Genomic DNA, 14,243 nt, shown 5'->3' with positions numbered 1-14,243 from the left:
AAGTCAAGTCAAAACCAGCGCACACACACACACACACACACACACACACACACACACACACACACACACACACACACACACACACACACACACACACACACACACACACACACACACACACACACACATACACACACACACACACACACACACACACACACACACACACACACACACACACACACACGTGAGCATCAGCTTGCATAAACGGTATAAATGCAGTTTTCTGATTTAAAAAGCTGTCAACAAACCCAGCACTAAAGCAGACTGTAAATGTAACTCCATTCCTCGGTCTCAATCTTATCACAACCTTCTTCTGACCTCCCTCTTTCTCCCTCTCTCCCAGACAGCGTATTGTGTGAACAAATGTTAATTCAGATTGATTATGCTGTAAACCTCAAAGTCGATAATATTAGCTTCCCAGGTTGCAATGCCTCATTTGAATAAGCTTTTTTGGCTCAGGAGAACTCGTCGAGTGGAGACAGGAGAAGGAAAATAAAGGAAGATAACCTAGAACCTCTCAGGAAATATATTAATTTACTGATGTTGGTATTTCATTCACTGCGCAAAAGCCACGACTGAAAACAATAAAAACATTATTAAATCGGGTGATGAATAATCCCCACTTAATACAGAACAAATCTCAAATAGCTTATCTGCATCACAACACATTATGAGACATTTTAAACGTGGAGGATGTGGCTTATACAGTAAAATCTACCGCGAGGCACTCAAGTGGATGGTAAAAGTAAAGCACCATTAAAATATAAGGGCTTAACGCATTTTCCGTAATAACAACATACTGCCTAGTTAAAAGCACTGCACAAATTTCCTCTCCATGATCTCATTGGAGAGATAAAGAACAGACTAACAAGCATGATGAAACAGATCCACGCAGGTTAGTCTCATTCGGATTAAATAGGAGAATATGCAAAAAAATCAATACACAATTATTTTTCAATCACATTTCATGGCTTTAAGAGTCTTTTGAATCTTGGAATTTTACTCACTCTCTCTCCGTTCACACTACTAAATACTTCACTTTATTACAGTTCGTCTGGATTGCTATTGATCTCTATCATAACCGTAAGTTTGATTCTAAAAAAGACTAGCATTACACATATATAACAAGAATATGAATTAAATTACATTATATTTATCACTGCCAGGGAGTCGTTACAATTTCCTCTCCCTGGGGAAAATATGGAGTGAAAACCGGAGAATAATTACCTTCCACAGCTATGGGGCCGTGCACAATTTGTATTAATTGACAACAAACTAATGAAAAACCACTGCAAACACACATAATGGTTTTCCATTTTGCGGACCTGATGTTTTTGTTCCCACCCAACCGTCAGAGGTCACCATGACATTACACACACACACCAACAACATCACACACACACACCCCAACAAGTGAGCATCAGTTTTCTATAATGCAGACCTGATTTTTTGTCCCCAAACTGTCAGAGGTCCCCATGACGTAAGTGCGTGTCCAGAACGTGACGTCCATAAAAAGTGATAAATACCAACACACAAAACAACATACACACACACCAACAACAAAAAAACAAAAAACAAATTAATTTCACTCACACACACACACACACACACACACACACACACACACACACACACACACACACACACACACACACACACACACACACACACACACACACACACACACACACACACACACACACACACACACACACACACAGTAGGAGCATCTATCAGGAGACATTTGCTTCACAAAGGTCATTGGGCCTGAGGGCAGCTGCGACCACAGCCGCAGCAAGGCATTATGGGACACCACAAATGGGGATGGGAATCCAGTATGTGCAAGATTGCCTGCCTGCCTGTGTGTGTGTGTGTGTGTGTGTGTGTGTGTGTGTCAGTGACTCATGTGATTATATTTCTCCGACTGGACCCAGTACACTGCTGCTGACACTTATGTATAAACACATCTTCATATGAGCATGCACATGCACACTCCCTCACGTGTGCTATCTTTTCTTAGTAAGTTCTAAGCATATTTAGAAGGAAAGTACTATAAATAGAAATGTTAATAATCGCAGCTGTATACCAAACAGGCCTTGCTATGATTGAATATAGACTTTGCAGAATATCTCGGTAGTGCAAAACCTTAGTTTGAGTGCCAAACAGCCATGGATCATTAATAAAACAGCTCCTGTTTCCAGCTTTTGAGACGGGTTCACAAAAACACACATACTTGATTGTTATGTTTAAAAAAGAGTAGTACAGCAAGTGCTATGACATGAGAGGTGGAGCAGAAGCACTTTCCATTTCACCGACTCAAGACAAACGGCTGGCTGTTCTCAAGAGTAACATGACTACAGACACACTTTTATTATTTAGCTTTACCACACATTTTACTTTGTGTTTTTGCACCTCCAAGCCGTTTTTTTTTTCACTGTCCTCCATTTCTATCCTTCCCTGGCCAGCTTGCACTCTGCTTTCTCTCTTTTGTATGTTTAAACATCTCATTTAACCTTGAACTGAATGTGGAGGGTTGCAAAGGGACCAGAGGGAAGTTGAGTTGGGTCATTTTGCACAGTTTCTTCCAATTATTATATTGAACTTTGTTGGTGGGGAAAATTGTCATAAAAAAATACTATAAGGTCTTATTTAAAGTATCCACATCGACGATAATTTTGCAGCCCTTAACTGTATCTAAAACTATTCACATATACGTATAAGCACTGTTTCTGCATCTTATCAACAACTTACATTAGATCAATTAAAATCAATTCAGATTGACTCCAACGATGTATAGATACATTAGGAACATCAACATCACTATGTAGGATTTCAAATAAAACTAATATTGGCCTGCTGTTTGAGTCTAGTTCTACTTGTGAAAGGATGTGCAACTACTGCTGTTTGCTGAGTCAACAATGAAAATATTTTCCACTTAAAGAAAGCCTCAAACCAAGGTTAAAAAAGAGACATGAGGTGGCCGCAGTTTGTCTATGATTTAACTCTCTTTTTGTCACTCTGCAGATAGTATTACTCCCATAAAAAGGCACACACACACAAACACAGAGCAAATCATCGGCAATATCTGCAAAAAAACTAATCTACTCAATGTTCTATAAAATGCTGCTTTATAGGTGCCATAGAAAGCACCTATCTGGTTTCTTTATGATTTGGTCCTAGAATGAAACAAGCTGAATTGCCTTATTTGGGGCTCATTCAAATCATTATGACGAGCTCTGCTCTGATTGGCTGGTTTACAAGGAGCAATCCATGGCTGCCTCAGAGCCCACAGAAGTGAGTGAAGTTTGTGAAACTGTGAGAGATGAACCATGGAGGCTATTGGCATCCAACCCTACATGGTTGAGCCTTTATCGGAGGAGGAAACCGATGAATCTGAAGAACAGCCAGTTGGTCGGAGATTGGAGAGCAACGTTACGGAGTGGTCAGTGTTAGCGTTAGTGTTTCCAGCAGCTGGTGTATGCACATGTTGGGGCTGGACTACCGTGTGTGACGTCACACACAGGGATTGTTGTAATTCGCCCGTTTTACCGCTGTGATATGCATATTCATGATTTGTACCTGAAGGAGGAAACAATGGTGTTTGAGGTTCACGGTGTGTCAGTTCAATGTACTGAACTCTCCTTATTCAACTGTGCCAAGGTAAATACAGTTTTCCAATCTATAGTACCTTTAATGGACCTGAGTATCTTCCTTTGCTACTACATGTAGCTATACAGATTGTATATTGTTGCTTAACTTTATTCAGTCTATGTGAAAGGCAGACATGTTTTCAGTATGTCAGTAAAAGTTTAAGAACCACCACAATGACCTGACGGTGTAGCAGGAGCATAACCTTACAGTAACAACGAAGGCAATCACAACTAAATCACAGTAAAATAAACTCATTTTAGAAAGTAACTGCAGTTAAAACACACCATATGGTTTCCAAGCAACAGGTCCATTGTCTGATGTCATGTTTTAAAGAGCTGGGAGACTCTGTTAGAAATTGGCTTTAAAAACTGTTTTGAGCTAAATGCTAACTTCAGCATGCTAACGTGGTGAATTTTATCAGGTAATATTCAACATTTTAGTTTTGCATATAGTCCCTTGTTACCAACTCACTCTTTATAAGCTCAGCTACCCATCTCCACCTCATCCATACAAGCGCTTCCCGGTTTACGGTTGGTCAGTGTCAGTAAAACACTTATCCTCTCATCGCATATGCAACAACCCATACATGTGAGTGTACTGCATCATCCTCTGCTCTTGCACATCTGCAAACTGCATGTTGTTGTACTATGCGCAATGACAATAGGGTTGATTTCTAATGTAACCTAATGCGTGAACATTGTCGTTTTAGGCATTGCAACACATGCTGAAGTTATTGTGGAGAGAGCAGCCTCGTTCCTAGGGGAGCTGTCCCTAATCAGACGATGTGTACAGTCCTAAAGCTGCATATGAGCGGCCTATCTGCAGACACAGGCACACACTAACACATGCAGAATATAAAAGCGTTTTGTCAACTACAAAACAGAGAAGAAGAGGAGGGAGAGGAAAGGAAGTTGAAAAGCAGGGCAAATTGGACTGCTTGTTTCCTCAGAGCGCCTCTGACAGCTCGGTGTGGGTGACTGTGCCTCTTCCTCCCTCCCTCCCTCTCTCTTGCTCTCTGATTACCTCTTTCCAGGCGAAAGAGAGAGAAGATGGGGGAGAGGGAAAGAAAAGGGGAGAGGGAGAAGAAGAGGCTAGTTTCCACGGTGATGGCTGATGAAAGAGAATGGGACAGGTTCTGCTTGGTTGCACACCTCTCCTCTTTCCCTCTCTCTTCTTTTCCCCCCCTTTTCTCACTCTGCTCTCCCTCAGACACCCCTCTTTCTCTCTCTCCAAAAACATCTTCCTCATTTTCTCTGCTCTCATTACCAAAACATGTACTCCTTCCTTTCCAATCTCCCCTTCATCCCCTTCTCTTTTCACTTGTATACACGCTTATTTCCTTCAGCCACACTGGGTTGCCCCTGTTACACTTAGGGCTGTTGCAATTACATCTATATGGTGTTTGATTTTCTTAATATTGCAAAGTATCCTTCCTGTTATTGATGTAAAGGGACGTCATTTTCTGAACTCAGCAGATGATTCAAGCTGCTCTTGTTTTTCAGCTTTTAACCATTTGGTCATTACATCAACAGAACGGATGATTTTATCTAAAAATGTTTCATTATTTTACATTATTTGTAAAAGCCACTACTTTATTATCAACCATACAATATTGTCGCAATATGGATATCGATGTTTTGAATTGAAAGTATTGAGATTTGTTGATTTCCTCCCTTTCACCTAGCCCTAATTAAAGTTGTCCACAATAGTTTAAACTTTCTACATAATAATTACTTTTAGTTTTGGTATTTCAAGTGTATTTTGAGGGTAGTACATTTGTGCTTTCTCTTGCAACAAAGTACTTCGACATTGTGGTATTAATAATTGTACTTAAGTGAAAGATCTGACTAATATTTCCAACTCTGACCAAAAGCATGCAAAGGTTTGTGTGAACGTTTTTCCGTATTTTTGGCCTTACAGTGTCTTTATCCTTCTCCCCCTCTTATTCCCATCCTCTTACAAATATCCCTTTTCCCCCTCCCTTTGCTCTCCATTTCCGTCCATAATTCCTTCCTCCGCCTCCCTTTTTTCTTCCTTCTCTCCTTCCTCCCCGCAGCCACCTGGGTGATCATTTTTGTTCTCTGTGCCTGTTTAAAACCCACTTCCTCCTCTCTATTACCAGGTGATCATTTAGATCCCCGCCGTGGTCAAACACTCCCCGGAGATTCACCTGAAACAGAGGCCATGCACAGCTCATCCATCATTCCCAACCTAGCACCCCTCTCCCTTGCTTCATTCATGCACATTCTGCTCTCTCTTCATTCATGCTCTACCTTCCCCCTTCCTTCGCTCCTCATTTCCTGGCCTTCTCATGCTCATTTATCACAGTGGGATCTGCACACCTGCACCCACACAATAACACATTCCCTGCATGAAAGAAATTCCAACCCGACCGCACAGACTGGAAAGAAAACCTCTGTGAATTGCAGGTATGAGGCTCTGTGCATAGATAGGCTTTGCATTAAAGAAACATTCAGAAAAGAATACGATATGATTCATTATTTATACTGTGAGAATGCTTTATATCATTTGAAGTTTGTGCATATTATGATCCCTTCTCGTGGAAAGGCACAGAGAGCATTTAAGCCAAGAGAGCTTGTGAATGCTTTGTTTTGCATCCTTGGCATCAAAAATTATGCAGTTGCGTTGCATTAAATTGTCACTGATCTCAATTTAATTAGGCAGGTAAGGCATATTTCAAACATGTGTATTTTGTGCCTCCACTGTGACATGTCTCCATGCTTTAATGTTCAAAAAGGTATTTATTCTTCCCATAAGTCTGAGCTGCAGCACCTGTTTCACCCTCTGTTTGAAACCAGAGCCCAGTCTGCTCTGATTGGTTAGCTGGCCGGCCTTTCATGTATAATGTGTTGCTGTGCTAGCCAATACGAGCGCGATTGTTACAAAGTGATGTCACTATTTTCCGGAAGTAAGCAAAGAATCTCAGAGGAGGATTTTCAGGTGGGGGAGGGAGCATGTAGAGGAGAAACTCCCTCTGGAGATTTTAGCCTTTGCAGACCATTTACATGCACTAAATCTATACAATACACTACAGGAGAGGGAAACCCCCCAAAAGCTCAATAGGGTTCATTTAATAATATTGAATTGCATTCACACAAGCTAAACTTCCTTCATCCTCTGATTAATATCCTGATACAGATCACATTTCAGGGTGTAAATATAAGTTAGATTAACCATAAGCCCGATCTCTATACAGAAAACACTCATACTATTCCTAAGTCACCTTTAGCTCATGCATGAATGATGTCGGGTGCAATTTTCTCTGATTATATAAGATGATTCTAAAGGCTTTCTTCCTTTTTGCACCATATTGTCTGTAAGAGAAACTGTGTCGCTGTAAAATGTGCCGCATCCTTTATGCTGCACAGTTCATATGCATGACTGCTCCATACATGTACTGTAAGAACACTGCATACATGATGTTTTTCTACCCCCCTCCATCTCTCGTTCACTCACTCTCTGATGTCAGGCGGACTACAAGCCACATGTACACGAGTCAGAGACATCCATTTCCTGTCATTTTATGAGGCATTTATAAATTATAAAACCGTGACAACCAGGGACCCGGAATGAGCGAAGACGGGCAGAATGAGAAAAGAGACAAGAGAACATATTCACTTAAAATTGTGTTATTGAGTGAATGTGTGTGTGTGCGCATGAACGAGTGTGTTCGCATCTTCATGTTTGCGTGACGGTTGCATGTGAGCCTGTGCGTGTGTGCATGCACTGACATTGGCATGACATTGTGTTAACTCGCCGTACTGCTCCCACAGCTGTGCTTGTTATGTGGCTCGGGAATATCAGAGAATTTGTCTATTCATTCATTCAATTACAAGAGTGTGTGTATGTGTGGGTGTGTGTTCAATAAAGCCTTATACCTGCGCCATCTGGCCCTGTAATAGCCTTCTCTGCCCCCCAGAATGAGATGGCTATGACTGGCTGCATCTCACTCACACACACACACACACACACACACACACACACACACACACACACACACACACACACACACACACACACACACACACACACACACACACACACACACACACACACACACACACACACACACACACACACACACACACACACACACACACACACACACACACACACACACACACACACACACACACACACACACACACACACACACACACACACACACACACACACACACACACACACACACACACACACACACACACACACACACACACACACACACACACATACACACACACAGGCACAATGGATGCACATGCCTGCCTCCTCTTGAGGCAATGCATATTTTTCATGGTAATTGAAAAGTTTACTTGTCCTTATGCAGGATGAAAGTCAAATAATTTTCAGCTAATTATGTGTTAAGTCAAAATGAAGCATCTACAGCGACATTTCCAATTTACTCTGACCTTACACAGGCGATAGGACACTAAGAGACAGTCTTTAAAGAAGTACCCTGATAATTGTTGTCTTAAAGGAGCTGGATGCAAGGATTGATATCCCCTTCCCCAAGACATGCCAAAACCTGTTTAAACTAGCTTAGCAAATAGAATAGGAACAGGAGGAAACACAACTTCAAATAGCTCTCTTAGAGTATGGCTGCAAATATCAATTATTTTCATTATCGATATATCTGCAAACTATTTCTCAGATTGATCAGTTACTTTTTTGGTCTCTAAAATGTCGTAAAATAGTGAAAACTGTCCATTCTAGGTGCTGCCTATAAACGTCTTGTGTTGTCAGTCAAAACCCCAAAGATATTGTATTAAATATAGTATAAAACAACAAATAAAAGCAGGAAATCTACATATTTGATAGGCTAAATACAGCAATTTCTTTCGAATGGGTTCTTTATCTTTGCAGCTCTAAAGTATAATAGTAAAGTAAATGACACCCCTAGGAACAAACTGTACATAAATGCACTGAAACACATCCAAATAATTTCCTTATCTTGGAAACAAATCCAAATGATTTATTTTAGCATTCTGGTTGCCTGGGATGGTGTCCTTACAGTTACAGCGTCAGCAGCCACTAAAATGGTATGAATAACAACAACCTAGCAAAGTACGAGTTGCAAAAGCAACACATTTAGTAAAAGTAGGAGCAGAAGAAGTGAAAGATGGAAATGTTACCAAGCCATATCACATCTTAGAGTTCATACGTATATTGGCCAGGAGTCAATACATACGATTTTTGTTGACCCGATTTCAAAAATGTTTTGTAGGTTTGCATTAAACTCTTTGATACCTGCAAATTAACTCTCTTTTATGGAAAATAGACACTTTTAAATGGTATTATAGCATCTGTACTTCAACAGGGAAAGCAACAGAAGAGGTGGAAAGATGGACAGAGGACTACACACAGCCAAGGTCAAGGCACAGTCTCAAATCTATAATACTCTCACACACATACATGCATACTGGTTGTTATTTGCATTGAGGACCACGTTTTGTTTCATCATAACTGGCAGGAACCATCCTTTTTCCCGGAAGAAATTAGGTACACTTGTCATTACTTAGTTAATTTATGCACATAACAAAACTATTTTTGCGATCTTTTCCCATGCTTAATGGGATCACAGGATGTATATACTGTAGATTATAGATATACACACAGACACACACATCAATGTTGTAACCCTCAAACTCCTTACCATAGTGATGCACCACTAAGATGCCCCAACAACACGTTCATTTTCCTCCTCCTAATAGTGTGGGCACTCTGTATTCTCACAAGATGAGCTTGTTCATTGACTTTGTCCAAGCTTAGAGACTCATAAACATGCTGTAATAAAGTATGCTCTAACTGCATACCAATTAAAGGAAACCGGAATGAAAAGGGCCACTTTACCTCTTTAAATTGATCTAATCTATCATGTCTTATTTGTCTATCTGCTACAATTATCTCTGCCTCGTCTACCCTTGTCTTCGTCTAGGTTTAGGTTTCGATTATTAAGATCACCGGATAGCCACAAGCCTTGAGAATTGGAAATCAGATGGCTCCATGAACCAAAGAGCCAACTCAATACTGTAGTCAAGGAACATGCAGCTACTGACAAGAGGAAAGCCAACTGGAACTGGAGTGGCTGGAAAATGTGTGATTTATCAGGGTAGTTTTGGGGGTTTTATGATCTTACTTATAGGATTAAACGACGCAAAATCAGGACATAAACCGAACAAGAAGTGCCAGAGGCGATGTGGAAATTCAAACGGTAGAGGTTATACTGAACTCACTGTGGAAATGACACTAATTTAATTCTGATTGGCAGCAATAACCATGAAGTTGCCACTAACGTTGAAGCTGCAAAGGTGTTAGACTACTTCTGATTAAAGGAATTGCCCATGGCGGTTTTAGGGGGGGTCAACAGGGGCCTCTGCCTGAGCTTTGTCATGTGGTCCCCCTCCAAAGTGTACCCAAATGTTAAAATCTTGATCTTTTTCTCTTTTGTTCCGTATTTAATGTGCCCCTGTTATAAAATAACGGGCCCCAGCACAGCCCTCCCATTGAAATTGGTCTAGATCTGCCATTAGAGCTGACGGTCGGACTCAAATTGCAATGATGCAACAGAAGCAAGCAACACCCATGACATCTGTGTGATGAATGGGGAACTGTTATGCCTTATAATGCCAAATAAAATCCATCTCCAAACAGAAACCACACTGTCAAAAATCAATGAAAATTACCTTAACTTCTCTCCAAAATACAAATGGATCTCCCGCTTCCCACAGCACATTATGCTCACTATTCTAAATGGTCGCTGTGCCTGTTGCTCAGCCTTTCCTCGGATTCTTTTGATGAGATTTACGACTTCAATCAGTGTGTATGGTGGGTGTGTTCGACAGGTCTGTCAACTCTATAATTGGCAGACCCTATAAGCGCCAACCTGTGCAACGCCGCGCTGCCTAAATCTGTATTTTGTGTTTTCTCGCAACAAGACAACAAGATGGCTTCGAAAGGACAAATTCGTAAGAACACTGTGTGCAAGATTCCCGGCAACAGTGTGCAGGGACTTGTTGGTGGTGCAGCAGCTGACCGGCTAATAACACTGCCAGCTGTTTGTCCCTGTTGGCGCTTTATGTACCTTCAGCTATGCAGTGTGATGGCAACAAGCGCAGATCAATAAATATGGTATTGTGTTTTATCATGTTGCGGAGGAAAGGATGTGTGGGTGAACTCGGGGAAAAGACAGCTTCTTCAGAACTGGGAGATTATGGGATGCTGTCACGCAACAAACACACACACACACACAGAGGGGAGACAGGATTTTTGTGTGTGTGTGAAGATGCAGGGACAGAGAAAATATAACACACACATAGGAAAAGACAGTGAGGGACATATAGGTACACAAAAAGAGAGAGAGAGAAAGAGGGGTAAATGTGCACCCACCCACCCACCCACCCACCCACCCACCCACACACACACACACACACACACACACACACACACACACACACACACACACACACACACACACACACACACACACACACACACACACACACACACACACACACACACACACACACACACACACACACACACACACACACACAGTTCCTCCAGTAGGAGAGAGGATTTATGTGTGGAGATGCATGCAGGGGCAGAAAATTGTAACACACAAATGCAAACACACATAGGAAAAGACAAAAACAGAGGGACAGAGGGACAGAGGGACACACACACACACACACACACACACACACACACACACACACACACACACACACACACACACACACACACACACACACACACACACACACACACACACACACACACACACACACACACACACACACACACACACACACAGAGCAGTCAGACTGATCACGTACCTTCCAGACAGCAGGTTCGCCAGAGGCCGGAGTGCGTCATCACCTCCTCGTTCTTGCGGCTTGTGTCGTTGTCGTTGTTGCTCTTCGTGCGGCAGACCCCGCGCGAGTACAGCCAGTAGTCGGTACCGACGGCGATAGTCATGAGGCTGAAGGCGGCGAACGCGCCCACCGTCGTCACGAGCATCTGGACGCCGCGGTCACACATCAGCATCTTCATATAGGCGGTTCCTGTTTGTCTTAATCTAAATGTCTTCCTCTCTTTTCCCCCCTTATTATTTCCTTAATATCCCGCGAGATTTGGAGAGTCTGAGTGAGGGGGTTCAACAGACAGTCATTTTGGAAGATAAAATAAACATATGTGAATTAAAAGGATTTATGGTGCTGCCTGGTGTGTTGACTTGGGAAGGTGGGAGGGCGGCACGTCACTTTCTCGCGCATCAAAAACCGGTTTTACCATCCACCACCCTCACACACATACAAACACACACACCGGAGGTTTAGCGACCACCGGTTGTCCCCGTCTACCGACACTGGCCTCACTCAGTCAGAGTGGAGGGAAACAGCGATACCACATTCTGCCTCTCCTTCCGTGCGTGAAATACGCGTTATCCACCAGTAACCCGAGATATCTTCTTCTTCTTCTTCTCCTCTCCTCTGTTCTTAACTTTTGCCTTTCCTAAACCAGCTCCCCTATTAACAGCACAGCTCTGCGTGGGGGGACTCCATCTTTAAAAACAACAACAAAAAGGGGGGTTAGTTTGTTTTTTATTGACTGATGTAACCGCACAAGTCAAAGGGGGGAGGGTTTCTGATGTGTTTCTATACTAAAACATCACTGCTGAGGCGGCTCGCCCCTCACTCACTCACCGCTGGATGTGTTGACCGGCGAAGGATGTCCTCCTTCGACAATCTCTGTTGCAGCAGCGCCAAAATACAAGGCGGTACAGTGGTTATTCTCTCCGTTTCCTGCTGAATTACTGAATGAATGGACCGATGAATAAAGCCCATACGTCAGCTATGAAGAGAGCGCAGACGTTGACCGAGATCCGTCGTGTGTTTTCCTCTCCAGCTGTTGACTCACTGACATGTTTTTTCTGCTTCTTCTTCCTCGATGTCCACAGTAATAGGCTTACAGGAGCTCGTCCAAACACGCAGACGCTAATATAAATTCAGTGTTTTCCCTCCCATTCATTATCTGCAGTGGAGAGACACGCAATACGGGTATTTAACATAGGCACCAAAAATGAAACCTAGACGGCATTAATCACATTTCTCCTCGAAAACGGACGTGTTCTCTCTCTCTCTCGCCGCCGAAGTTGAATCAATACCTGGACGAACGGTCAGATAAGCCGCCTGCTGATGGAGCCTGTAGGACAGTTACACCCGCCTGGTTTTGCTCCCGAGAAACGTGCCCGTTGGTACAAATGGAAAAAAATGACAGCCGTCGCCTCCTCCTCCTCCTCGTCCTCCTCTTCGTCTTCCTCCTCCTCCTCCTCTCGGTCCAACCAACACAAACTAAAACTAACCGCGCGTCTCCTCAAACTCCGCCTGAGGCCGCACCGCTTGGCTCTGATTGGCCCCTTGCGTGACAGCTACCCTCTGGAGCCAATCATGTGCAGTCACTGCTGCATGTCCCGCCCACCGCCGCAACACCATCAGTATAAAGCATGGGGGGCTCCAGTCCACAGAGGAGAGCATATGTAGAGTTTCAGTGAAAAGGGGCGTACTTTTTATCATCAGAGACACATCTTAAGAATCCCTTATCAGAGTACATCGTTTCTGAAAGTGGATATTAGATTTATCTAGGGAAACGTGTTATAACAACATTAATGTTCAGCACATTTGTTCACAAACCACCCACTTCTAATATCCTAAATGCTGCATTAAGTCTTAGTTTTTTTTTTAAAGACAGCGCTGTGCCGCGCCTCTACCGCTGCAGGACGCTTCTGCCGCGTCTAGGGAGCTGTCTGCGGTGCTGAATGTTCGCTGTGCCGCTGTCCTTGGTTCTGAATCGAAGAGCAGCGTATTTCTCCCCTCTGTTTTCCTCTGTCGTCCGCCTGCGCGGCGCCAGCAGCCCCTGCACCGCACTGATTAGTTAGAAAAGAGAGAAAGACAGAGAGAGGGGGGGAGAGAGAAAGAGAGATTGGCAAGCGATGCATGAAGAATCGCGCCCGGGAGAGAGGCAGAGACGCCACTTAAAGAGCCACGGACCGTTTTTAATGATTCCACTCCAGCGAGGCTTCCACACAAGGCGGTCTGAGCTTCACAGTTCACTTAACACTCCAGGGAGTGCGCGCATGTGAGCACGGGGATGCACTAGTGTGTATGCATGTACTTGAAAGCGTGTGCCTGTTTATGTCTCTGTTCACGTGACTCTGTAGTGTGCAAATGTGTGCAATTATGAACATGTGTAAGTGTCTTTTTGAGAGAAAGAGAAAAAGTGAGAGAGAGAGAGAGAGAGAGAGAGAGAGAGAGAGAGAGAGAGAGAGAGAGAGAGAGAGAGAGAGAGAGAGAGAGAGAGAGAGTGTGTGTGTGTGTGTGTGTGTGTGTGTGTGTGTGTGCTGCAGGCGGCTGAACAGATCTGACTGTTTAAAAGCTCATTGTATTGCTGTTTAAACAGCAATGAATAAAAGCCTGTCTTCGTCACTGGAGACAAATACAAATGATAGGATGACAGCACTGCAGGGATGAATAAATGCATGGAGCCTCTTCTCTAGTTGTTAGTTTTGA

At 43.0% G+C, this 14,243-nt stretch overlaps 1 protein-coding gene across 1 annotated transcript in view; it reads right to left on the bottom strand.

The window, feature by feature from the left end:
* Nucleotides 1-13,027, bottom strand: part of cacng3b (calcium channel, voltage-dependent, gamma subunit 3b) — a 23,108-nt gene extending 10,081 nt beyond the window's left edge. The window contains exons 1-3 of the mRNA XM_063904295.1: nucleotides 12,842-13,027; nucleotides 12,381-12,708; nucleotides 11,514-12,239 (exon numbers count right to left, since the gene is read on the bottom strand). Coding sequence (XP_063760365.1) covers nucleotides 11,514-11,730 — 217 coding nt within the window. The 5' untranslated portion in view covers nucleotides 11,731-12,239; nucleotides 12,381-12,708; nucleotides 12,842-13,027. The remainder of the gene's footprint in view (nucleotides 1-11,513; nucleotides 12,240-12,380; nucleotides 12,709-12,841) is intronic.
* Between the last annotated feature and the right edge of the window lie 1,216 nt (nucleotides 13,028-14,243).

The sequence above is a fragment of the Eleginops maclovinus genome, chromosome 16, assembly GCF_036324505.1.
Source record: "Eleginops maclovinus isolate JMC-PN-2008 ecotype Puerto Natales chromosome 16, JC_Emac_rtc_rv5, whole genome shotgun sequence".
Classification (NCBI taxonomy): Eukaryota; Metazoa; Chordata; class Actinopteri; order Perciformes; family Eleginopidae; genus Eleginops; species Eleginops maclovinus.
Note: the sequence above shows the minus strand (reverse complement) of the source record. Positions and strands in the feature narration are given on the sequence as shown.